Raw genomic sequence first — 25,969 nt, forward strand, 5'->3', positions numbered from 1 at the left:
TAAAGACTCACTTGCACTGATTAGAAAATCAATGATTATTGCAGTGATAAAACAAAAGCACTTATGCAGAAACTGTGCATCTTTCATTAATATTAAATATGCAACAGTGGATTTTATTATTATTTTTTTTTTTTTTAATCACCAATACACTGATAATTACATTTATTGGAGTTGCAGTGGCTAAGAGCCAAATTTGTTCGGTATCCAGAGATCTTCAGCCGGGGAATCTGATACTTGTTCAGAAGAGCTGCAAACTAACAGCATATTAGAAAGCAGTAAAAGGCAGTATGGCTATCTCAGCTAGTTAACATTTGACAAGCAGAATTTATTAGACATACGCTGCGTTTAAAGCAGAGGAATTTAAACAGTCATAATAAACTTTTTTAAATGTTAAAATTCTAAAGGGAAGTACTTTGGCTAATGATATCAAACATTACAGTAAAAACCTGATGGCATAAAGGACAAACTGCACACCTTAAGGTGGACATGACAAATTGCAGCTTACCAAAAGGCCAGGGTGCTATATTTGATCAGCATGAACAAAATACATCGTGGGCATTTTGTTAAATGCAGAGATGTTGCCCATGCAAACTTCATACCTCTAGCACACAGTACTTCATGGCATGAGCAGTTTTAAATCCATATGGGATATAATGCCATAAGGTAAATCATGATCTATCATACAGGACACCGTGGGTCTTGTGGACTGCTTTTTGCTCAGCCCATAATTTAAAGAGCAGATAATTAAAAACTGAAGATCTGTTCTAAGACTTTGATGCCAAAAAACATGTCTGGCCTTTAACATTTCATACCATCTGCTACCCTTAAACCAACAAACAGCAGTACACAGATTACAGGTGCAAAAACTAAGTGGAAACAACTGCAGAAAATCTTACATAATAATCTTCAGCACAATCAGTTTCAGATTTCGTGTAGTTTATTTACAAAATGGTCTCATAAAACATCCCCTCCATACTTACAGCTCTCTGCCACAACACACATGTTGATTTTAGCAATGTTTAATAGCACCATTAGAATATTATTTAAAATCAGGAAGGATCTTCTTGCAGTTACAATGATTCACAATCTTTTACATCCATGGACGAAGTAACTTTGAGCACACTAGGACTGTTTGCAGTTCCACAGTACAGATTCCTGGGTTCACACAAGGCATTTTCAGGATTACCAGTTAATGCAAGGTACCCATAGAGTCAGTAGTTACTATAAGAATCTTTGAGCCACAAAGTTTAGACTTCCACCATATTTGTATAAAGTTATCTCCACGTCGTTTTCAAACAAGGCAATCACGCTGAACACTTTTCCAGTGCTTGTCTTCAAAATAAAAGCAGAGAGACCACAATCAAGAGTTTTCCTTTCACCTCCCCTTGCTTATTCTCAGTTAGTATTCTAACCCCAAGTTACACAAGCAAGCTTAACACAAGCAAATTCAATTTGATTATCTGCCACTGCAGAACAGAGATTTCTGGGAATAGAACGAAGGCCTACTCTACCAGCTTCGATCCAGTTGGGGGCATGCTACGTATTGTAATTACACTACTGGTAACAACAAAAAGCCATTTCCTTAAAATGGCAGATTATATTTACCATAAAGATCCTTTATACAGGATGGAAAGCTGAATCCTCCCTCAAATAGTTTCACTCTTGTTTTTCAAGGAACCTGAATGAGCTAAGACTCAATTCTACCCTAACAGAGTGCCCATAAAGGGGGAAAGCAATGCTATAAAGTTAAAAATGAAGGATTTCAGGCTGCATAAGGAGTGCATAGAAGGAAGGCTTATTACCTAATATGTTTACATGTACTTTGGTAAACTTCAATAACCAGGACAAACTTTAGGCCAGACTATCAGTTTACTTTCAAAGAAGATCAAATACTGTTCCCTGCTTCCAATCATCAGGACTGAAAGCACAGAAAGGAGTTAATCATGAGCACGTTCAGTAAGAAATTAAAAAAGTACTGCAGAGATACCTTAATATCCAAAGTCATTCCAGGCGACAGCTCTGGAGGGAACAATATAGAAAACTGCTCTCTGCCACTGAGACCCAAAGTATTTGGATTTTCCCCAGGAAGAAACTGAAGTGGAGCTATGCCTATTCCAATCAATTGGCTTTTATGGACCTTCTCGTAGCTTTCAGCTAGGACAGCTTTAACACCCTGCAAAAATACACGAAATTTAGTAGTTCAGTATAGTAGTGACTTACAGTTAAATACAGAAACAAGCTTCAAATAATTTATGTAAAAAACACAAGGTGAAGAAAAGAGTGCTTTGTATGAGTCCTGTAAGTAGGTAACATCTTTTAGCTTTATAGCTAGACAGCAAATAAGCTGGAGCAGGTCCATACAGTATGAAACAGTTTTAGAATGAAGTGACAATGCTGTAGTTATCAGGGAGAAAGTCCCACATGCAATATAGTTGCTTCTATTACTCCAGACTTGTGCAAGAATGACTGTCTAACTCAAAATATATTATGAATATTACAAGGAATTAGTCTACAACAGCTAGATGCTAAAATCCCTATAGAAACCAAACAGAGCCCAACACTAGATAAATATCTAAGCTACCTCAATGTCTGTAGTCTAGGATGCTAAGTTACATGTTTGTAAGTTACATGCTTATGAAATTCAGATTTACTCCTCTGACCAGTCACTCTTCCATGAAGGTTCTTCTACGAAGGTTCTAGCAAAGAAATTACTCAAATTTTTACAAACAAAATGTGGTATTATATTTGAGGTTGAAGACAGTTTCTAAACAGATTTATACCCGAAGCTATTTTTTTTAAGGTACCAAAAGGCACCAAAAACCACAGTGTTGAAAAACAACTAGCAGTACCAGTAGAAAAGGTCCTTTTGCCGCCCAGTCTCTTGAGCTGCCCAGTCCATACTTCTTTCCTGCTAAAATAATTACAGGAATGCCTTCTTTCTGGTACAACTCTGCTGCTTCAAACACATCTAGCTGTGGAATGAAATGAAATAATTTGAGTGAGTTCTAAATTTTATCACATTTTTAAAGTAGCTATAAAAACAAATATTTTTACCGTTTGTCCAGATGGAAAATGAATTGTTTTAGGAGCCGGTTTTCCTATGAACTTATTCAGAAGCTTGATATTTGCAAAGGTACCTCTTGTCATCACAGCATCATTACCTCTTCGAGCTCCATAAGAGTTGAATTCACGAGGTGTGAGTCTACAATAAAAACATTTAAAAGGGAATCAGTTGTTTCAAAGATTACCTTATTTAGAACAATATTATGATTTTAAGTATCACGGCATCTCAAAAACATTAAGTTATAAGCACAAGAAGTAAAGAACTATTTATCTGACAAATGCAATTAATTTTCTAATTTGATTATAATATTTATTATAATAATATAATGAACATGTAAATCATTGCTAGATGAAAGCTGAAATTTTAAATGCATTTTCTGTAACTTCATTATCAAGTGTTATGAATAGTATGGTATTTAAAACAGGAGTTATCTTACACGAAGCATGGTTACTTATCCTCTCACCTCCAACAGCATGTTTATCAATAAATATTGCACCAGAATGACAGCTTTACTCTTAAATCAAACCACCATCTTAGAAGCAAACATCCATTAATTCTCTTTTAATACTACTCATTCAGACTGAATACAAGTTAAAAACACGGAGTCCACACCACAGGCTATTATTTTGTCATGCTCCACTGATACTAATCATAATACATCTTTGCAATATAGTACAAAACAATTTCCAAAATACTCAGTGGAGTTGTGACACTGAAGAGATCAGCATCTCATTATATGGTCTCTACAGAATTTCAGAAGAGATGAAAGGCACCCACCACTACCACTGCAAGATGCTGTCTGATGCAGAAATAAGCTAAAGCACCAAATTTACATTTGTAAGACCAGGCTTCACTTTCTCAAACGATACATGCTTCTGGAACTTCTGATCTGTTCTGCACATCTATCCAACTCTTCTTGAGGCTGATAACAGTAGCAGTCACTAACCTCACGTTAACATAAGATCACACTTTGTAAATTAAGAAGTCATTTTTTCTTTGGCCTGTATTTGGCAGCAGATGTTACCTTAACAGTTACAACAATGAGCTCTTGCAGTAGGTCTCAGTTGTTTGATGTAACATTAGACAGGACCACAAGATCAGTGATTACTTACAAATCCCAGTAGCAATTACTATTTTGCTTAACCATGTACAACCTCCACTTGATGCAGACAGGTATTTATATTGACAAGCAACAATGATGATCAGTTATTTGACTTGTAAAGCAATCCTCTGATACAATCAGAGCTGTTTAATATGAAAAAAACATACCCTTTGTTGGTCAGATACTTAGCAGCAGCACTACTCCTTGCAATGCTTCCAGCAGGGGATATGTGATCTGTAGTTACAGAATCTCCCAAATACAACAAGACATGGGCATTTTCAATCGCTTGTGGTGAAACTGGTTCTTTGGCCTAAAAGAGAAGGGGGGAGACGTGATGAGGAGGAACTGAACAAGATAGATAACACCCATTTTTCTTCTTAGAGCCTTTTAGACATAACAGGCATCTGCAATATATGAAGAGAATACACAGGCTCCCCTCATTCCAAATATACAAACAATATTTAGAAGACAAGTATTAGCAATGATCAAATTTGATACTTACACACCAAAGCTTTACTGGAACAGCTATTCCCTTACTTAAATCTAATGCATATAGTCTGGTGGGTAGATCCAATGTACTTACAAGTTTATCAAAAAAGGAAGGACATCTGATATAAGTAGATTTCAAATCCCAGGGAAATAAAGCTGACTCAGGCGCTTCCAGTGAATTCCATCGTTTGTTTCCCTTCTACATAAAAGTAACCAAAACGAACAAGAATTTGTTTACAGTCTTTTTACATTCTGAAAGCAAAGACCTTTTCGTGACTTTTTTTTTTTTTTTTAAGTTATATGACATAATATCAATAAGGCAACTTGTAGTATATAGGTAACCATATCAGTCAAATCCTCCTTTAGCATAATGAAAATAACTGACAATCCAATCACATTCAACTGGAATATAAGACTATAATGAAATGCACTCTAAGTTTTAGAACAAAAGACCATTCTTACCTCCATTTTTTCTTTCAATTCCTTAAACATGGATGATATCACACACTCTTCCTCCACTGTGTGTAGCTCTTTTCGGGTGGGCCAAATATCTCGTAGGTAGATACTTTTGCCATTAAAGCCAGTGCCTGAGGAGGGTTTTAAACAGAAAAACAATTTTGAAGCAAAATACTTAGATTGTCAATACACATTATATTCATATACGTACACACACTCAGCTCTTCAGAGAAGATACCAGACACAAAGAATTTAAGAATCTTAAGAATTTAAGAAACAGTTAAGTGGATGTTTTGTTTTAGCTGCTAGCAACGTCAAATGTAACTGTGCATTCTCTTCAATATCCTGTTGTAGTATGCTGAAATGCACAGGAAGAAACTTCTTCTAGGTATGCATTAGAAATAGAAATATGAGACATATGGAAATACTTACCCAAAGGCTCAGTCTCAAAGTCTATTCTAACAGTGCCTGCAATAGCATAAGCAACTACTAGCGGTGGAGAAGCAAGGTAGTTGGCACGGACACAGTCGCAGAGACGTCCTTCAAAGTTCTTTGTTCCAGACAACACTCCACAGGCAATTATATCACCCTGAAAGTCAGATCCAGATGTAATTTTTTCAGGACTTCATAGTACTACAACAGCTTCTGTTATTTTTTTTGATGACTAAGATGTGCTTTTAGCATTCCACTTCAAAAAGATATCCTAATTCTTCAACACAAAAGCACTTTATTCTCCAGTGCTACCCCTCCTCTTCCTCCTACCATCAAAAGGATTTATCTCAACTCTAATGTGTCCTCTAGTCACTTCAGTGAACTTCTGCCTAATTTGTTACTTCTTCCTTCTATTTCACAGGAGAAGAGTGCTGCAGCTATTTGCACACCGCTGGTTCAAATCAGTCCAGGACATAACTCCTTAAACTCCTTGCACATTACATCCTTCCTAAGATTAGGTCCTATGTATTTATCTTACAGTTTGTATCTGTATGCTATGAAGACTATGTTACATTTATTTCCCATAGCAATCAATGGTCTCCTTCTGAAATGCAGAGGCTTGAGAATATTACTAAGTCCAAGCCACGAACAAAGTTCCTTTTGCAGATTCCTGTATTTCTTTGTCATTCAACACTGTAATGAGTACGTTTCTGTATTCAACAAGCCTTGGACCTCTACCTGTTTTATTGCATTCCTGATGGCTTCTGGAAGGGGAGCAGTGTTTCCAACACAGGTTGAACACCCATAACCGACAACCTCAAAGCTACAATAAAAAAAAACAATCAAGTAGCACATTAAATCATTAAGAGCAGTTTGTTAGCAAAAAGCCTTTTTTATTAGTTGTCACTAAGAGGATTTTTCTTCCCCTTTATTATATAGGCATTTTAGGAATTTAACGGCAGACATCGCATCTCATTGATGCAAGCAAGAAAATTTTTGTAACCAATCAAGGTTAATCAAATAAAATACCTCAAAAGGTTTCAGTTCCTTAAGTACTGGCAAAGCAAAGGCAGTAATGTTCCTCACAGAGCACACCTGGGCACTATTAGAGAACTATGAACCTAATCTAACTATTATTTCTACCGAGTAACCAAAAGCATGCTAAACACCCCATGAAAGCCTGAAAAGGCCAATTCAGGCTGAATGTTAACAGACCGCCCTGAAGAATTTACATCCAGCTTCCACTTTCAAAATACAAGAACTAGTGCATCCTGAGAAAGATACGTACACATATGTAGCTTGTTACTGAAACTCAGAGCTCAGCTACAGTAAAAATTTACACATAATAAATTCTAAGGTGGGAATAAAATTGAGTGAAACAACCCTAAATAAACACATAGCTAAAATGACAGACTAGCAAGCTTAAGAATTAGCCGTCCCAAAGTGAATAGCAAGCATGGTTATCAACCTGTACAAAAACCCACGTGAACTATTTTTCTGAAATAACAAATGGAACAGGAATCAAAACGTACCCAAGCTTACTAAGGTATGGTAATACTCCACTTGAACTGAGGTAATGTGTAACCATTCCACTGCCTGGTGATAAACTTGTTCTTATATAGGGCTTTACCACTAGGCCAGCTTCAACAGCTTTTTTGGCCAGAAGTCCTACAAGACAAAAAAAGAAAGACAGCTTATGTTTTGTATACCCCTTAAAATAACATGTACACGATGCTAACTTATTTAAACCAAGCATAAAAAAGGCCATGGGGACCTTCAATTTATTAAAGTAACTACTTGTCTGAATAAAGTTACTTTATTCGTAACAATATAATTCAGGTTTTAGCTCTCATTCCTGCTCTGTAGATGCCCATTTTCACTTCTATAACAAAAATATTTCCCATGTTCTAGCTGGCCATCAGTACAACACTCCTCCACTGATAAAGGTCACACAGCTTCAAAGTGAAACTTGCCTTAGCCACAAGGGATCTTAAAGGAAACAAAGCAAGGTCTGAGAAGAGTTAACCAGGAGTTCCAGGAAAATTACATGCATCTTATAAAGACATAGCACGTAGTACCTAACTGTTAAGGCACAGAGCAATTGTTCAGCAAACTGGATTTACTTTCCAGACTCTGCTGCTAGCCATGCAGTTCAAGCTATTATCATCTATGACAAAGCCCACCTTCTGCATCAATTTGTGTCAAAATGTGCATCCACCTGAAGGCAGCCCTAAACCTGGTTACCTGTTGAAATGCTACCAAATAGAAATATTTCTGAATTACTATTATTACAACTACTTTATGACAAATTTTGAGATCATATTATTGAAGAAAATCTCACATTACCTAACCTCTTGAACATACAAGTTTAAGGCTAGAAGTGTACCATTTGAAGCCTTCCAGTCATTACAGAGAACCTACAAAAGTGAAGGTAAAGGCTGTGTAAACATGGGCACAACATTAAGATCAGGTTGCTACCAGACAACATACCTGCAGCAAGCATGACAGACGGATTGCAATTATTGGTACAGCTGATTACTGCAGCAATGACAATGCAGCCATGAGATAGCTTGTATTCATTTCCTTCATACTGAACAGGTACAATGTCATTCTGTTTCTCAACTGCAATCTGAAACCCTTTAACACCAGTCTAGATAACAAAAATATGTTAGCAAATATTATACTACATTAAGTATGACATTACAGCCTGACCAAGTGAACACCCATTTTGGACTAATACTCAGCTGTCCCATTAGGAACCCTTACGCAGATTTTGCAAGTCATCAGTTCACACACCTCACTTGCCATGCATATAAGTCTCATCCTTTCTTTGTAGTTACATTAACTTTGCAACAACTGTGAACAAACGCCAGTCAAAGGATGGTTGATGCCACGTATTTCTTGCTACACACAAAAGAACAGTTCCTTAAGAGTCTATCTCATTTTATATAATGCTTGTTTCTGAATTAGAGGCATACCCAAGACTAATTTGAAAAGGATAACTAAATGCAAACTAGCTCCTCCAGCTCTTCAGCACTGTCATCCATAACCTGTTCTGATTTCTTTCCCCACCACAACTGATCATTCCATTTTATATACCTCATTACAAGCCAGAAATGCTAAAGCCAAAGAATTTTGACAGAACTTCTAAGTGGAAATGTTTCTGATCAAATACTGTTGCTAGCCCTTAACTTTAACGACCAACATTAAAAATGACCATGCATTTCTGTATTATCTACATTCTTAGATGCCTATGCTTACTGCAAACCAAAAACACCAGCTTAAGAGTAAAACAACTTCCTCTGAAGTCAAACTACACTGCAAGCAAAAAATTCCATGCAAGTGGATGAAACAGAATTTAAAAACCTAGACCACTAGGTAGCTTCAAATCTTTAAAGTCTTTCTGCATCTCCTTTAACACAAGATGGACTTTCTCCTCTTGTAATTCTGTTTAGGAAATTAAGTAAAATGCAGCTCTTTAAAAAAAAAAAAAGGAAAATAAAACACTTCCCAGGCTTACACTACTCATTACTAAAGCTTCCCTCTGTATGGTCTAAATTGTGAGAATAAGGACTTTTGAATATTACGTTCGTGATGAGCATGCCTATGATTTACCAGCTACTACCCTAGGGACGTTTGTCAAGCAAGGAAATAATATCTTTAGATTATCTGTTCACATAGTAATAACTAGGGCTCAGCAGGTGTGCAAGGAGTAAACAACATTTACTTGTGTGGATTATGGTACCTTTCAAAGAGTACATCAGTTGTACAAACCTTTTCATTTAAGCAGGCTTGGAAGTCACTTTTCATGTTATTAACAGCCACTCTATCTTGGGATCTCTTGGGGCCACTGACATATGGAATTATAGAACTTAAACTAATTTGCACTATCTGAAAAAGAAAGAAAAGAAGCATGCATTAATCAATCCCAGCTCCACATTATTTAATACACTCCTTTGAAACACCCAGGACATGTTTTGTTTAAAATACCAATGTTCTGAGACATTAAAACTCTAGCCTTCCATTTTCAAGATGGTTCATTGTACAAGACTATCAATCACAAAATTATAGAAATCACAAAATCATAGTCCAGGTTAGAAGGGACCTCTGAGATCATCTGGTCCAACTTTTTGGGGTAAAAACATGTTGTCTATCCAAACCTTAAAAGGTTCTTCTTCAAACTGCTTTAAACATTATCCCCTAACTTTCTACCATCCCTAAGACTTGCACAATCACTTGGGAGCAATAGGAATTAAAATACATACCTCTTCGTTGAAATGAAGATTATTTCCCCTTTCTCCTACCCCCACCCAAATTTTGCAAACATGCCCAGTTTAGAATTGTGAGTTAAACACAACTTCATTAAAGCAATACAAGTTACAGCAGGAGACACTTAAATCAGCAGCTGTTACTTGTTATGAGAAACAAATGTACAGAAAACAAGTCATTTCAAGCATACCTGGGAATACTCAGGTTCTCTGGAAGAACTCTCATAATTTCTAAATAACTTCACAGCTTTAAGATATGCTTCCATGACTTCAAGCTTGGCCTTGTCAAAACCTTAGTAAATACAAACATGAGAAAGTCAAATAAATAAAAACAAAACACAGCTCTCAGAAATTGAGACTGTTTCAATCAAAAATTATCCCTGAACATCCAAAGTAGTCCTTTTCCCAAGGCACACCACTTCTGTATCACACCATCTAGGAGCTATCAAGAATGACATATTAATTAAAACACATTTTGTTTGTTCTTTGTTTTCAAATTCATTTAACTTTCCCTCTTAGATCAAGGAACAAAATAAGCCATCTCGACACTAGCAATTGTAGCTCTAAACTTACAGATTTTTCCCTTAAGTTCATGAATTTCTTCCCCTACTGCGATTTAAGACAGATCATGTGTTTAGTTGATAATATCCCATATTACTGGCCATGGTTAGAAAATATGTTTTGTTTGCTCTGTGCTGACCAGACAAAGCATATTTGGTATTAAAAATGTTTTAACTAGTACTTAAAAACGACAGACTTCAGTTTCAGAGAGGCTTACTAATGTTAATGAGCTTTTGTTGTTTGTTACCCTGTGGCTTTCTGTATTTGCTCTAGGTTAATAAGGAATGGACACCCTTCTACCTTAGCTTAAAATGTCATTGAAATAATGCGTTTCAAAGGAAAAAAAAAATCACTGTGAAAGTCAAAAACATGTTGTGGGTTTTCTGCTGTTTCACTTCATAAGAAGTATTTTAGATGCTGATTTCATAAGGATTCTACAGGTGGTTAAGGGATTAATTCCATATATAGATGTCCCTTCCGACCCAAGCCATTCTATATTCCATATATTCTTGAAAATATAAACGAGAATTTTCTTATACTTCAAAGTTTACACATGCTTTCAAAAACAACGATTCTGAAAGTTAAAAGAACAGTTCAGCAAAAACAACACAATGTTAATAAATTAGCTATCAGATAAATGAACCAGACTGGATGCAAACCTCAAGGACAAGTCAGTTTTCCATGGCCCAGTGTTCTATGTGCAAAAGTTACAGCCTCACTTAAATATGCGGAACACATGGAGACAAGATAGGCCATGAGATTCTACAGGATAGAAGTTTTAGCTTAGTATATCCCACAACACAGATCGTAATTGTATGGCAGGATTTTGTATGTTAAATCCAAGACAAACAGTGATCTTCTGCAGGGTTCTAAGTATGGAGTTTTCTGCAAGTGCATTAACACATCTGAAACTCTATTACTATGAATCAGTACCTGAAATTTCATCTTTACCTGTATGCTTTAAGTGCTTCAATGTCACATTATCAACAGGGAAAAAGCTCAGAATAGCACCATATTCAGGACACATATTTGCTATTGTGGTTCGGTCTGCTACAGACAGCTGGGAAACGCCACTCCCAAAGAACTCAACAAATTTTCCGGCAACATCAGCTTGCCTAAGATGCTGTTTAAAAGAACACACAACAACATTTGTTATCTCAAGAGATAATGTAAGCAATACCTCTTGCAACAGCCCGCAATTAGGAAGTCATGAATGTCTGAAATAAAACAAAGTCCCACATATGCAAAAAAAATAAAAATACTCCAAACCCCATTAAGATACTGAGTTCTCAAGTCTAGACTGGAACTTGACATGATTACACACACCTCCATTCGCAGCAGAGTTCTTCAGATTTCCTAGTCAAGAACATACAGATGCTTCTCAAAGCATTACGCCAGAATATATTTTCAAAGCAATCAAAGTTCTTAAATACTTTGACACTAGCTTTTCATCTACTAAATCTGGATAGATGGCAAAACCCTGGCTTCAGAAAATACATTCTTCAGTCATACCAGACTATAACTATAGATTGGCCTTATGTCTAGCAGGATTTTAGAAGAAAAAAGGTATCCAGAAGAAGTTTGAGCTAGAGAAGAAGCCTACATGCTGTAAATAGAAGAAAAAAAGGAATTAAGGCTTCTCTGTGTTCCTCTATCCTGTACAGACTTTTTTTTTAAGGACTTATAAATAAACCACTACAGAGGAAAAACACTCTGGAATGTTTAAAGGTATACCAGAAATACTCTCAGCATTTAATTTACTTCTAAACCTCTCCCATGGTGGAACTCACAACACATTTTACTTGGTTTGAGACGGCATTGAACTCTTACCTTAGTAATGCTCAGAACAATATCTATGGATGTAGCAAGTGGGCTGGCTGTGCCTGTCAGTTCGCACCCAACCACCTCCGGCAGAGTGAGAGTAACTGGCATCCCCAGCATCACTGCTTCTGTTTCAATCCCCCCCACACCTGGAAGGTGAATATTATGTTGGTTTTCATCAGTTTAAAAATATTTAGTCTGTTACTTAAGTTCTAAAAATCTAATAAAGCTCTTCTAAAAATCTAATAAAGCTCTTCTGTTAAGCCTAAAGGCTACAGCAAGAAATGCAGATATTTTCCATTAAATATTTGTACATGAGAGACATTGAGCAAGACGACTGCTTAAGTTGCTGGACTTCACAACCTAATAGAAAATACTCTGCATCTAAATTTATTTCCCATGAGGAAGGAAACCTTTCTCTAGATTTTTTACTGCATGTCCAGAAAGCACTTCAATACCCATTTTTTTTGCTATTTTCTTTTAAAATTCAAGTAGTTTCTCGATGATATACTAGCTCAGATTACTATTAAACAAAAAACATTTTGAAGAACAATTCAAAACAGTTTGTTATGCTTGTAACAGAAATATTCAGTAGGAAACAGTTTAGTACGCCTTTCAAAGTGCTATCAAGTTACTCTTCGCATACTTACCCCAGCCCAAGATACCCAAGCCATTTACCATGGTCGTATGAGAATCTGTGCCAACCACACTATCTGGATACAGGAAATCTTTAACTTCAAAAACAATTCTTGACAGATACTCCAAGTTAACTTGGTGCGCCATTCCAGTCTCCGGTGGAATTATAGAAATATTCTTGAAAACCTTTGAACTCCACTGTGATTTTTATAAAATGAGAAATAAGATTTTTTTTTCCCCAAAGGCTTATCCAACTCTCACTAGAACACAACTAAAATGACAAAGCTAATATGCAATATAACAGTACTTGCTGTTTATCTAAGTGGCTTTTGCTCATTTGTCAATAAGTTACACGAGCCCCTTGGATTCTACACATTCTTAATGATTAGCAATTGAATCGATTCATTCAATTCCTGTTAAAGGCTGCATCAACAATTCATACTTACCTTCCCAAAGCAGGGCTTTGGGCTAAAGTCTTAACTTCCCGTTCATGCAACTAATTTTCAAGCACAGCTAAGACTAATATTTGGACAACAGAACCTAACCATTAATATTTATAGCAGATTGCGGTTCAGGTTTTACATCTCAGTATAATACTGAACAGGCAATATAGAAAACTGTCTTGCTACACATAAACTCAGCATGCTAGATATAAAAGAAACTGCCATGGAGACTTGTAACAAAATTCAGCTTGGCAGTTTCCCCTTTTCAATAATATTAAAGCTAATCTGCAGCTTTTCTGAAAGAAATATCCTAGTTTCCTTATATGAAAAGATTTTTGGATCACTGCATTGAATTCATGAACAACATTAGTGGATGAGGATCAAATACCAATCCTGCAGATCCATGACTAAAAAGATGCTGATGCCACAGAAGACTTGTATTAAACACAATGTCTACTAGCACGGCTGCCTAGCTGGAGAGTAGCAATGCCTCAATACCAGCTTCTCTTCAACACTTCTAACTTCAATAAGATTTTCAACAGGAATAGGGATAAACCAACCTTTTATTCAAAAGCTCATTGAGATCTACAGCACAGAGCTCATTCAAACACATTAAAAAGACTAATGCTTCATAAATATCTACTTTGTCCATTACCTTCACATTTGCAAGACCAATCAAATAGTGAACTTTTTCAAATCAGAATTAGAAATATTTTATCCCCTTTAAGTGACACCTACATTTAGAAACTCTGCAGTCTAACAATTTTTAACAATTTTAAATTTCAAGCCATAAACCTGTTATTAGCTAATTTTCTGTTCACATATTAAATTTAGATTTAATTAGCATCTGACATTTCCAAATTACTATATTTCTTTTATCACCTAAAGCTGAACAACAGCAGAGAACAGAGCAAGATCTTAAAACAACCAAAACACACACCATGCAAAGCCCGCAAGTTCACAGACATACCTTAAAAAATTGAAGTCTCTCTCTATTTCTGCCGAATTCCATCTCTTGATTCTTCAATACTGTCTCAGGCCTAGGCAGATAGTAAGTTTACAAGCACTATCATAATTTCAAAGTACAAAAGAACAAGTTATTTTTGCTTGTTTGATGAAAGACTCGTTTAAGCCTGCAGCAAAATTTGAAGTGGTTTATTAAAACAAAGGTAATTCCTTCCTTACAGCAAACGTTCTGTAAACAGTCAAAAATAATTGATTTAATCTGTGCTGAGAACAGATTTATTTTTAGGTGTAGTTTGCCTCAAGCATTTAATCTCAAAAAATAAGATCTGTTCCCATCACGTACTACAGTGTAAGGAATCTTTTTCCTCTAATTCATGTTCTGCTGAGTTGCACACCTCAAATTTCAACTATCACAAAGAATCAAGGTGTTCACCAGTTCATGTGGAAAACACCCTCCATGTTCAGTACTAGCCCTTTAGGAACTGGGTAGAACATTAAGGCATTGTAACTATCCTCCATATCCGTACATTTTTCCTCTATGGCACTACTTTTTATTCACAATTTCTCATTAGTACAGTCTCTTAACATGAACTATCTTTTATAAGTTATATTAATGAAGAAACTGTTATTCATTATGGAATAACCCACAACTTAAGAGCAATAACCTCTGCTTTGAGAAGGTGGACAAGGAAGGAATTCACTTGTTTTACACCAGGAAGGAAAAAAATCCTCAGTTCTCCAGAGGCTGATTTTACATAATGACCCTTCCTCCTTTCTTCTTTGCAGTGTCAGAAGGTTAGCAGGTATATTGTCTTGCAAAGCCCTTAGGGACACTCATCATTCAACCTTCAGCTTAACAAATGTTACTGCTGGTTTCCTGCCAGAAACATCAATATTGCTGAAAACATCACTAATTCTGTATTACTGCACCTGCACTGAGCAGGGACATTTGCATATCTATAAAATAACAAAGACAACCAGCTTTTAAATTCTACACCTGTCAGGCACAAGGAGATAGACATCTGAATAGTCTATCAGAGAAAAGAGGTGGCAGCTGAAAGAAGGATGATTATATGTAATTGTCATAGATGGAACAGTACACAATGATCTGTTAATATTGAAAATCTGGAAAAGACAAACATATGAGGTTCCTCTGTGCCATTACATAAAGGCAGGATGTACGCTGACTTTCAACTCAGTGACAGAAAGACTGCCAGACTACAGAGAGAGAAGTAATGTGTAGGCCGAGAGCCAGAAACTCCTGCAAAGCTCCCATAGGGAAATGAAAATTTACTTTGAGCCATGAAACAATGTTTCATTGCCATTTACTTTCTAACTTACACAGGATTGCTCCTGTGCTTTGTTGTCCTTGTAAGGAAAGGAAGTCTCACAATGTCATTTAAAATGACAGTCAACAGTCACACAAACGGCCATCTGCACTGTTTACTAAAATCCTTCTCAAAAATTTAGACTAATTAGACTAACTTAGACTAATTGAAACCTGCTACATCAGACCTTCTAGATGCTGAAAGCAGTCTACAGAATGTGTGACTAGAAGTACAGAAGTATGTTTAGAAAAATGTGTCTCTCTAAACTGTCCCAGGCAGTACTTAACACACAAAGATGCAAGTAATTAAAATAGGAAGTTTTCATACTCAGGCACCGGCTGAAGGTGAAAAGGACAGAGGATTGGCGTGTTTTCAATCTGCGCAGAAAACTGTCCTGAGTTGCGACTCGAATCTCCAGCACTACACGGCCCCTTGCAACCAGTCTGACCCCTGCAAGGTAACTTCCGAGGCTGTATTTTAAGTGGAGAAAGCTTTGCCGTCGGCTTCTGTGACTCACCACCTCCAGGATTTGGAGTATTCTGTATTGCACTGTAATATAAAATAGCAGAATCATTTAAACATTAGGTTTGTTTGGTTCCAAACCACTTAAGCTCACTTAGGTATTACCCTGCTATACTAGTTAAGTGAACTGCAATGAATTTCCTTAAAGATTAACACCAGACAAGTAACTCCATCAATTCGTTCATGAAAGATCATGTTTAAAAAAAGAACATGTTGCAAAGGCTAAACTTAGGGCATTACACTTGGAATGGGTGGGGAGCGCCTCATGCAAGCAGAGGACTGGCATGTTTCTTATTCTAAAGCATGTTTCTTATTCTACAGTAGTACTATACATGTTTCATACAATCCATTAAGGAAGATGACAAAGCCTTTTCAAGTAAAGAAATGTAACTTACTATTTAATTAAGCTTTTGATACAAATTCTCAAAAGCTCAGGTACATTTTATGCTCAAATCAACTCTGTCAGAAGACAAAAGTCGTGCTTTTTTAAAAATAAAGTCCATATGGCACACTACCCACTATTTGTTGGATATTCAGTTTCCCCACGAGAGTCAAGAAACCAGTTGTGAAAGATGGATGCCTTCTTACATATTATTATTTACTAAATCAATGACTTGTAAAGCCACTGCTTTCTGCAGCTTTAACACAGAAAGATAGGTAGTTATCTAACTGCAGAATACTGCATGGCCTTAGAGGATACCTTGTCTAAATCCCAACTTAGTCCATGAGCCTCTGATCAGCTGGAGATAGAAGCTGTAAAAAGCAGCACAAACTATCCTGCAGGGAAGGGTTTCTTATCACAGGTCAGCAGCTGCTGAGTTCCTGCGAGCTTTCCAGAAGTGAAACTACAGAAACCCAATTTATCATTACAAAGCAGCACGCTGAGACCTCTTGTCAATACTTGGTGTTGCTGATAATTTCAGGCTAGCCCAAATGTAATTAAGTCCACTGTCTCTTCAGACACTAGACAGACCACAGGACTGAAACTGCATATGCAACATGCTTTCCACTCTCGTAAGATATTAACCAAATTGAAATCCTGTACATACTTGGAAGGTCTACAGAATTATGACTCATATCCATACCCGGTTTGTGAATTCTAAAAATTCAGGGGAAAAAGCCTGGAGCAAAGAACAAGCAATTCATGGTTCTGCACACCTTTGGGAAGGCTCCATGATGAAGGGGGAACAGGGGTGGAGGGGAGCTGCATTAGAAGGGAACTTCAGCATACACTGAATAAAATTCAAGTTTCCTTTTCTGCAGCATTATGTTTCTAGCAAAAGGCAGCCCAAGGCTGTTTTCATCACATCAGTGCGTGTCAGAAGAAAACCAGGCTGACAGTTTTCTAGTCCTAATACTTTTCCAGACTCCAAGTACACTCTTCCCCCAAATCTATACAACCGTTCTTCATCTGTAGCAAAATCAAAGCCTATATAAAGTCACAGTTGTAACTTACGAGCTGAAATTACAGTCCTTCAATACATCTGACTGCAAAGCCATCTCTCCAGAGCTGTGACAAGAGACTTACTATTATACTAAACTTCCAAAAAGTTTTATCAGTAAGAACAGGGAAAAGCAAAAATGACAAACACTCTACCTCATTCTCGAGACATTATCTTCTGGAAACCACGACAGATCCAATTTACGTCAGCAATCTCCTGCCCAGAATTTGTATTCTGTCAGCTCCATCTATAACCCCTTAGAACCATTCTCTCTCTCCTTCTAAAGTATTATTTTTTTCTACTTTTATCTGGTCCTCTTTTAGGTACCATCAAGTCTACTTCCAGGGATCCAGACACGACAAGTGATTTAATGGGATGGGACAATACAAAGACCAGAGTGAACCCACAGTTCAGTATCAGATAGGAGTGTGTATTTCCTCAAAAAAATAAAGTATTACCATTTGCTGAAATCAATCTGCAGAGAATGGTCAACAGTGAGATCAGTTGGGCAAGCAGGATTGACTTTCACAGGATCTCCTCCAGCATTTCTCACCGCTTCCCTCATGGCAGCAAAATCCACCATTGCTGGAATTCCACTACGAGAAGAAAAAGCAAAGTAGTACAGTAACATCAGACATTAATGCTCTAAAATACAGAAGCTTCTTTCTAAGTCTATATCTAACTATTTGAGTTCTGTTTCAGACAATATAACCCTGTTTTTCTATTCTCTAAGTTTTAAAGAAGTCCAAATATTTTTATAATTTAATGGAATTGGTACTAATTCACAACACCAAACAGCATGCTTTAAGGTAACATACCAAAAAGTACAGAAACACCTTAAAGAAAATAATTGTATTTGCTCTTTTGTCCTGCTATGCTTCTGAAGTGTGATGTACATCATTTTCAGATGCTTACTACCTTATAAAATCTTGTATTGCAAACAATGCTCATGCTATATATTTTAATACTTTAGCATGTATTACTGTTCTTACAGAGCCAGTCATTTCTGAAGCTCAGCATTTTACAGAAGCTGATAACCTTGTTATTACATAGGTAAGAGTAGCTGAAGTACAAAACTGAAGGAAGAACACTACTACATCAGTCTTCTTAATTTCACTTGCTAAACAGAAGTTACTTTTTATTATTACTATCACAATTCTTTTTTTTTTTAATTCCCTCACTTCTTCATAAACACTTAGACAATGATTCACCAAGACATCCTGCATTTAATATTTGCAAGTTGCTGAAGGACTGTCCTTTCAGCTAAGCCATACTCAAATCACAGAAAGTTAGTAAATTAAAAGACTTATTAAATATCTATTATTCATGCTTTGAACTGGGTTACATATTCTTGTGGAGCAAGCAATAGTTATCTCCAGTTGTCTCAAGCACAAACTATGTATTTCAATGAACTGTCAGCCATCTGGCTACAGTCAAAACGCTGTCACTTCCATCTGTGTTTTGGCACTTATCCTGTAAAGTGTTCCTTGTAGGCCAACAGCTTCGTCCTCACCAACCTGCGCTAAAACCAGGGTAGCATACGAACGACTCCTATTCTTCCATCACATGCAATTACGTTATATCTGCTGAACAGCAGCAGCAGTGCATGAGCTATTTAGAAAGAGCTATTTCAGTATCAAAAGGCTAGCTGCTACTTCTATTTTCAAGCTGAAGTACACCTACTCCTCAGTGAGTTTACACAGATATTTCACAGTATTTCATGCACACATGTAAGCACACACTCCACTTACGTAAAATCTTGAAGAACAACTCTGGCAGGACAGAAGGGCACTTCAACATTATTCTGTTTTGTCTTCCAGTCTAAAATGTTCATAGCATCTGTTTCTTTCACTAAGAAGCCATCACAGTTACGGATACTGGATTCAAACAACACTCGAATAGAGTAAGGCAGAACATCTAGGGTAGGCAAAGTGACTTAGTTAGTGCAACAGCCTCAAGCTTCTATGCTTTGCTAAGTTAAAATTTCACATTTCTAAAGAGGTCCAGTTTGCTAGGGATTAGAAGGATGAGAGCTACGGGAACCCAACTGTCCAGTTGCTTTTGGGTTTGATCTTCGTTATAAGATGGGGAATGGCGAGCTGCAGAGCGCGTACGTTGCAGAAGAGGAATTATCATACGGAATTTGAACAGAAGATACCCACGTCTTGACTGCACTGTGTTAAGTCAGTGACACTTAAGAGGTATGCTGTGCCAGCAGGAAATGCATACAAGGCATCTAGGGCCAGGATTACCAAACAGAATGGGTGACAGACAACAGCAATGAGAATATGCCAAAACTATCTCTGAACTGTAAATTTCATCATTACCTGAGATATCAAGCCAAAAGCAACTAATGTCACATCATTTTCTTTGTCTTTGATAAAAAGTGGTATGAAGAACAGAAACCATTCTGACACGTGCCATAAAAATAAACATATTTCATAAAACATTAGGGATAGCATTTCACTAAATACAACTTCAGTTACTTTGTTTCTGATCTGGATTAAGGTATTGAAAGAAACAGCTTTCTGGCATGGTGAAGTTCAGGGAACTGGAAATAAGAACGAAAAAAGCGGAAGAAAAAAAAAAAAGCATGTCACTATTCCCTGCAAACAACAAAAAAAGATGAATTCACATTTTCCTCCAGATATCATTCTTCTCAGTATAATTCAAGGAAACAAATGACTTGGTAGCAGTGAGAAATATTAAATAGTTGAAAGAAGAGGGTTAAACAGTTAAGTTTAGGCTTTAGCCAAAAGAGTTAAGATCTGGTGGTTTCAACCTAGTCCAGAAGTTCATCCACAAGCTATCAATACAGGATTTGCTGACTGTTCTCATCATGCATCTTTCTCAGGTATCTACTGTTGTCTAATTAGACAAGTCAATCAAAATAATATAGAAGTGTCACCAAACCTATTCTGAAGCAGCTGTAATGCCACCACTTCACTTAAAAGCCAAATAACCAGAACCAACCTGCTTTGCTTTTTCCTGGATTACAAACATTAAGCAGGGCACCCTTGCAGCAATAAGAGCTAACTGCACATTGGGCCAGGTAGCAGCCAGCAGCCACGAAGGGATTACTTCTCCCCACTAGACAGCAGTAAGGCCCTATCTGCAATAGTGTGTGTAGCTTTGGGCCTCTGAGGTTGTGGCAAACCTCAACAAACCAAAGCATAACCAGAGAAGAACCTCCTAGGGCTGTTATGGGGCTGCAGCTCCTGTCACACAGGAGCAGGTAAGAGACCTGGTTTGCTCATTCTGAGAGAAGAAAGCAAAGCAAACCAACTGTAATCTTCTACAGCCTAACAGGAACTGCAGAGAACGCGAAGTCTGACTCCGAGATGTGTCCAGTGAAAACACAAAAGAGTTAGAAGGCACAGGAATGGATACTGTGATAGGGTATAGCGAAGATGATGTGACAGGGAGGATGGTGAAGCATAGGGTCAAGAGAGGCAGTGGAATCTCCGTCCTCGCAGATTGGTGGAGCTCAAGTGAGAAAGGCTCTCCCAGTCAGCCCTAGTGCCAACAGGGACATGGGCCTAGATCTCCAGACATCCCTTCTGTCCTACATCATTCTGAGGTCTTTCTAGCTACCATTTTACCCATAATTGATTAATGTTTTCAACACTAGAAGAATTGGATTCTTCCTATCAAGTTGTCATATAATTCAATTAACATTTACATTAGAAATCTGATTAACTTATTGTCAGATTACAGTCAGATGCCCTAAGGCAGAGGACAAACAAGCAACAGCCAAAATTAATATTCTAGCAACAAATGCAATGAACAATTCCAGATAATGGATTTCTTATTAGTGCTGTCCCACACTGCACTTAAATCCGTTTAATATGCAATTAATACAAAGCCTCCAACTTCTGCACATGAGTCTCCACTGGAAGAGAAAGGCCTTCTTATCCTATTCTGTTTACATGTCTTCTCTGAATTTCTCCACCTACTTCCACTGCTGTTCCAAGCTTTACTCACTCATCCAGACAGAAAGCAGTATCTTCTGTTTAAACTCTCACTCCAGCCACAAGGACCTTCAGAAAAACTAGAGCAGAACTGACTGGCTTTGTTGCTACCACCCTACTGCTGCTTCTCAGACAAAGCCATGAACAGAAGCATTTTACCTCCCTTTCACGTGCTTATCTGAAAGATTAACTGCAGCATTACATTAGTAGAAATCTGCAAGAGCACAAAGCTGTTGCACAAAATTTGCAGCAGCCATTGTTGCCCTGGAAAAAGCTCCCCTCTCTTTCCTTTTAAGGACAGGCAAGTAATTACTGCTGTCAAACATGGGTTTAAAGTGAAATATCCACTGGCAATATTTTAGTTAAGAAACACAGCCTTAAAAGAAGCAAAACTGAAAAAATCCCAAATAACTCTAATAATATATACCTTGTATAAGTATTTTATGAGTTTAACATGAAAGCTAAGAAAATAATGAAAGTATGCTTTGATTATCTGCAAGATTAAAACCTATTCCAGCTAACAGTGATCTATAGCTCTCCCCATCTGCAGTTCTATCCCTCCTCCCATCACACACACAAATGCTTTCTATTTTTTAGGAGGCAACCAGACAGACGCCCAATAAAAACCTTCTTGGCACATATCACTTAGTGACACATAGCATACTAATGACATGCTGAGATTAAGCATTTGTTTGCACACCACCAGAACTCATCCTTCCGCAGCAACTGCGATAAAAGCTACATTCCAGTAAACAAAGTTATCCACTATCTGAAGATGCTGTTAAGGTGAAATTAGCAAACCAACAAACAGGACAAAATTGTAGTTAAAAAAAAAGTTTTTTGGAAGCACTACACTCCAGTTCTCAGTTACTTCATTTTTAACAAAAGATAGATTATTTGGATCTGTAGTATTAGAGTATGACTCTGGTGATACCTGCTGCACTTTCTCCCCTGATGAAAAAAAGTTGCATGAAATATTATCCCCCCTGCCCTGAGCTATTAATCAGCTTCACAAGGCAATAATAGAGCAGAAAATTATAAGCTTTCAAATATACCTAATAAGAGCCCACAAACTCACAACTACATCAACTCACAACTACATCTCATAACCTTTTACAGCAGTAAGTGGTGCATGTTTACTACTGGTATTGTCCTAATTGCCAACTGTTAAAAGTTATCATTACCATACTTGGTGCCTCCAAGCTTCGAGACATTGTAGAACCTCTTTTGTGGATAGTTTGTTAATGCTTCAATTACAAGCTGGTAAGGGCTTCCTGGAAAAAAAAAAAAAGTTGCAGATAGGAAAGAATGGAAGGCTTGATAACTGACAGAAGGCCAGATTTTTATTTCTAGTTTTACCAAAAAATATTGCTTCTCTAGGACTGTAAGTAAATCACGAATGGAAAAGCTTCCAAGTGGATTGGGACACCTAATGTTGGAGATGTGTGACTAACATGAATTTTAATATTACTAGGTATGTACAGGTCAAGCAAGTCATCAGCATAGTCGGAGGCCTAAATGCACATTTGACCTTTATTGTCTCAGTTTGCCATCTACAGGACAGAATAAATGCACCTTACCGACCTAGATAAGAAACAGATATACTACAAAACATAACTCATTAAGTGTTTGGCTAATGACAGGCAAGCAAGAGCCAGAAGTAAACCTCCTGACAGATGTTAAGTGAGGAGAAAAACGCCTTCTGGAGAAGACCAGGGGTTCACAGAGGGGCTGGCGTTTGTCCCATCACTAGCTAACCGAAGGGATCGCACCACTGACATTCCACCGAGCCCTTCAGATTGCGTGCAGCAAGAGCGTAAAGAATTACAATCTGGATCACGAGCAGCGGGGAGAAAGGCTTCAGACGTGACGTGACCGGGCTGCTCCCGGGGGCACCAGCACCCAGCGCTGGTCCTGCCGCCGCCGCTGGCCCTTTGTCTGCCGCCCGCTGCGGCTGCACGCCCGCCACGGGGCACGCGCCGCACGCAGCTCGCAGAAGCCGAGCACCAAACGGGCTCCACGGCCCCGCTCAGCCGGGCACCGCCGCCAGGCCTCGGCCCCGCGAGCAGGACCGCGGGGCGCCGCGGGCCCCAAGATGGTGGCCGCGGACAATGGGCGCCGGGGGGGGGGGGGGGGGGGGGGGGTGTCCCCGCGCTACCGCCCCCGGCCCGCTGCAGGGCCGGGGCAGCGCTGCCGCAGCCTGGCGGCCTGAGGGACGGGGCGACGGGGCGGCCCGGCCCGGCCCGGCCCGGCCCGGCTGAAGAGCCAAGCAGCCCCGCGCTCGAGCCCGTGCCGCCGGTGCGGAGGGCGGAGGCGAGGCCCGGTCCCGGGGCGCGGCCGTGTCGGCGCCGCGCCGCCCGCACTGACCTGGCCTGGCAGGGTCCATCGCCGGCGACCATATTAGCGCGGCGGGGGGAGCGCGGCGCCGGGGGGAGCGGGCCCGGGCGGGGCCGCACAGCTCTCGCGAGACTACGCCGCGCCCCGCCCGGCCGCCTGCCGCTCGCGAGAGCCGCCGCGCCGCAGCAAGGAAACGGGCGCGAGGTCTCGCGAGATGTCGCGGTGCGGGCGGAAGTGGGCAAGTGAAGGGAAAGAGGAGGGCGGGCAGCGTGCTCTCGCGGGACCCGTGGGGCCGGTGACGGAGGCGGAGGGGCGGGGCTGCCCGGCAAGGAGCGCCTCGGACGGGGCCGCGGGCACCGCCCCTCGGCCACCGCCCCTGAGCGGCATCACGTGACGCGGCGCGCCGGGCGGGGCGCGGCCTCACCCTCAGCCTCAGTCTGACGGCCGGCGGCTAACGGTCGACGGCTAACGGTTAACGGCTAACGGCCTCAGGGAGAAACGGAGAAAGGCAACAGCAATGAGAATGTCCCAAAAATATTTTTGGAACAGTACATTTCACCATTACTCGTGAAATCAAGCCAAAAGCAACCGATGTCACGTTATTTTCATCCCTGTTCTTTAGTAAACAGTAACATGACAAACCATTCCGACATGTGCCAGCGAACTAAACACATCCCATAAAACACGAGCGTTCCCCCAGCCCGCCCTGGAAAGGCAGGCGCAATGTGCAGCTGCTCCGCCCTCTGATGTTAGCCTTCTTTTGGAGGTTTTCTTCTGTCATACCTCACGATTTCTTCTTTCCTTGCTTTCAAATTATGATCTTCCTTCATAGCTGGGGGCTGGAATATTTTTGTCTTGATCTTCAGCACAACGGTGCTGGTGCCTGAGGTCGCAGCACAGTGGGGCCCCATCCCCCAGCGCTGGTTTCTCCCAGTCGTGAAGCCCAGGCAGCACCGGGGGCACGAATCCCCCCAGCAGGCTGTCACCAGGCTCAGGCACCCAGGAAGGCTGCCGAGGAGATTCTGTAATTCGCCCGCTAATTGATTCCAAACTGCCTTTTGTCTGTATCCCTTTTTACCTAAACTGACACTGACGTCCTGAGCTGTGACAGAATGACTTGAGGCACTGATTGCAAAAGTTTTATTCAAAGTCATCTGAGAACCGTAATTCTGGCATCCTTTTGCCATTCCCAGGTCACAGTGCTGTCTGCATTATTGCTGAGGGAGCAGGGGCAGGCCCTGATCAGCAGGAGGGAAGACGGTGGAGGATCTGGCTGAGAGGTCTGCCCAGGGGAGCTCCGCCAATTCCACTCCATAAAGCAAGTTCACGATGCCGAAAGCTGTCTGGTTCTTCAGACAGATTGTTTATGTGCGGCATCTTGTTTCTAGCTTTTGCCCTTGTTGGATCATTGCAGTCATTTTTCATTAAAAGCTCAAACAGGGAGGGCTGCAGCCTTGCTCCTTGGCACACAGGGCAGCTGGCCACCCTCTGCCCCCTGGCGCAGGCGGCTGTGACACGTGCTGGCCACGCGCTAGCTCCTGGGGACGGGGACGTGGGCAGGAGCCTCGGGGGGCAGTGCTGGGAGGGACACGAGGGGCAGATGAAGTATTGGCAGACAAACGATGGCAGCTTTGTCTCTTGACAAATTCAGAGGAGATGCATCTCCAGGGATGCTCTGCACCATCGCTGACCCACTTGTTTTCCTTTCTGAAGGAAACCTCTAGTCTCACAGGGCTGAGTCTACAGGGTGCCAGTGGCAAAATTACTTCTGGTTTTCTTCCACTGTTGGCTGAAGTCTGACTTTGCTCTATTTCTTGTTCATGTGCTAAATCCTTTATTATCAAATGCTTAGTTTTTAAGTTCCTTTCTCACATGAAAGGAACATCAAATCCATCAAATCAGATGGATTTTTGGATAGCAAATCCCATATATATTTTGATTTAACACAATGTTTGGCCACTTGGTGTATGGTATTAATTTGTACTGAAATTTTTTCTTTCTCTTTGCTTAGTAGCAGTTGGGTTACCCCACTGTTCTGCATTCTGTGTGATTCTTTGAGAATCAGGGTGTCCTTTAAGGTGTTATGTGACTGTCTAAAAAGAAAGGTGTTTTTGCAGTTTCCAGAATGTTT

At 39.6% G+C, this 25,969-nt stretch overlaps 2 protein-coding genes across 2 annotated transcripts in view; one reads left to right on the plus strand and one right to left on the minus strand.

Moving 5' to 3' along the window:
* SKIC8 (SKI8 subunit of superkiller complex) overlaps positions 1-25,969 on the plus strand; it is a 107,554-nt gene that overhangs the window by 20,973 nt on the left and 60,612 nt on the right. The window lies entirely within an intron of this gene.
* On the minus strand, positions 920-24,022 carry IREB2 (iron responsive element binding protein 2). Its single transcript, XM_048081330.2, has 22 exons — positions 23,869-24,022; positions 22,686-22,775; positions 19,282-19,447; positions 17,989-18,126; positions 15,894-16,115; positions 14,243-14,312; positions 12,844-13,027; positions 12,203-12,342; positions 11,324-11,495; positions 10,003-10,103; positions 9,318-9,434; positions 8,034-8,193; positions 7,076-7,211; positions 6,282-6,366; positions 5,544-5,700; positions 5,118-5,242; positions 4,750-4,854; positions 4,334-4,476; positions 3,055-3,202; positions 2,850-2,972; positions 1,988-2,173; positions 920-1,332 (listed from the first exon to the last, which is right to left on the minus strand). Exons 1-22 carry the CDS (start codon positions 23,885-23,887, stop codon positions 1,222-1,224), a joined length of 2,898 nt encoding a protein of 965 aa, XP_047937287.2. The 5' UTR covers positions 23,888-24,022; the 3' UTR covers positions 920-1,221.

The sequence above is a fragment of the Anser cygnoides genome, chromosome 11 (assembly GCF_040182565.1).
Source record: "Anser cygnoides isolate HZ-2024a breed goose chromosome 11, Taihu_goose_T2T_genome, whole genome shotgun sequence".
NCBI classification, from domain to species: domain Eukaryota; kingdom Metazoa; phylum Chordata; class Aves; order Anseriformes; family Anatidae; genus Anser; species Anser cygnoides.

Excerpts from the sequence above, each read along its gene's own strand:
- IREB2 (XM_048081330.2), bottom strand. Across the intron at positions 2,973-3,054 it reads ATTTTCCATCTGGACAAACG|CTAGATGTGTTTGAAGCAGC; the intron begins GTAAAAATATTT and ends TTCATTCCACAG. Across the intron at positions 1,333-1,987 it reads GAATGACTTTGGATATTAAG|ACAAGCACTGGAAAAGTGTT; the intron begins GTATCTCTGCAG and ends TTTATTTTGAAG.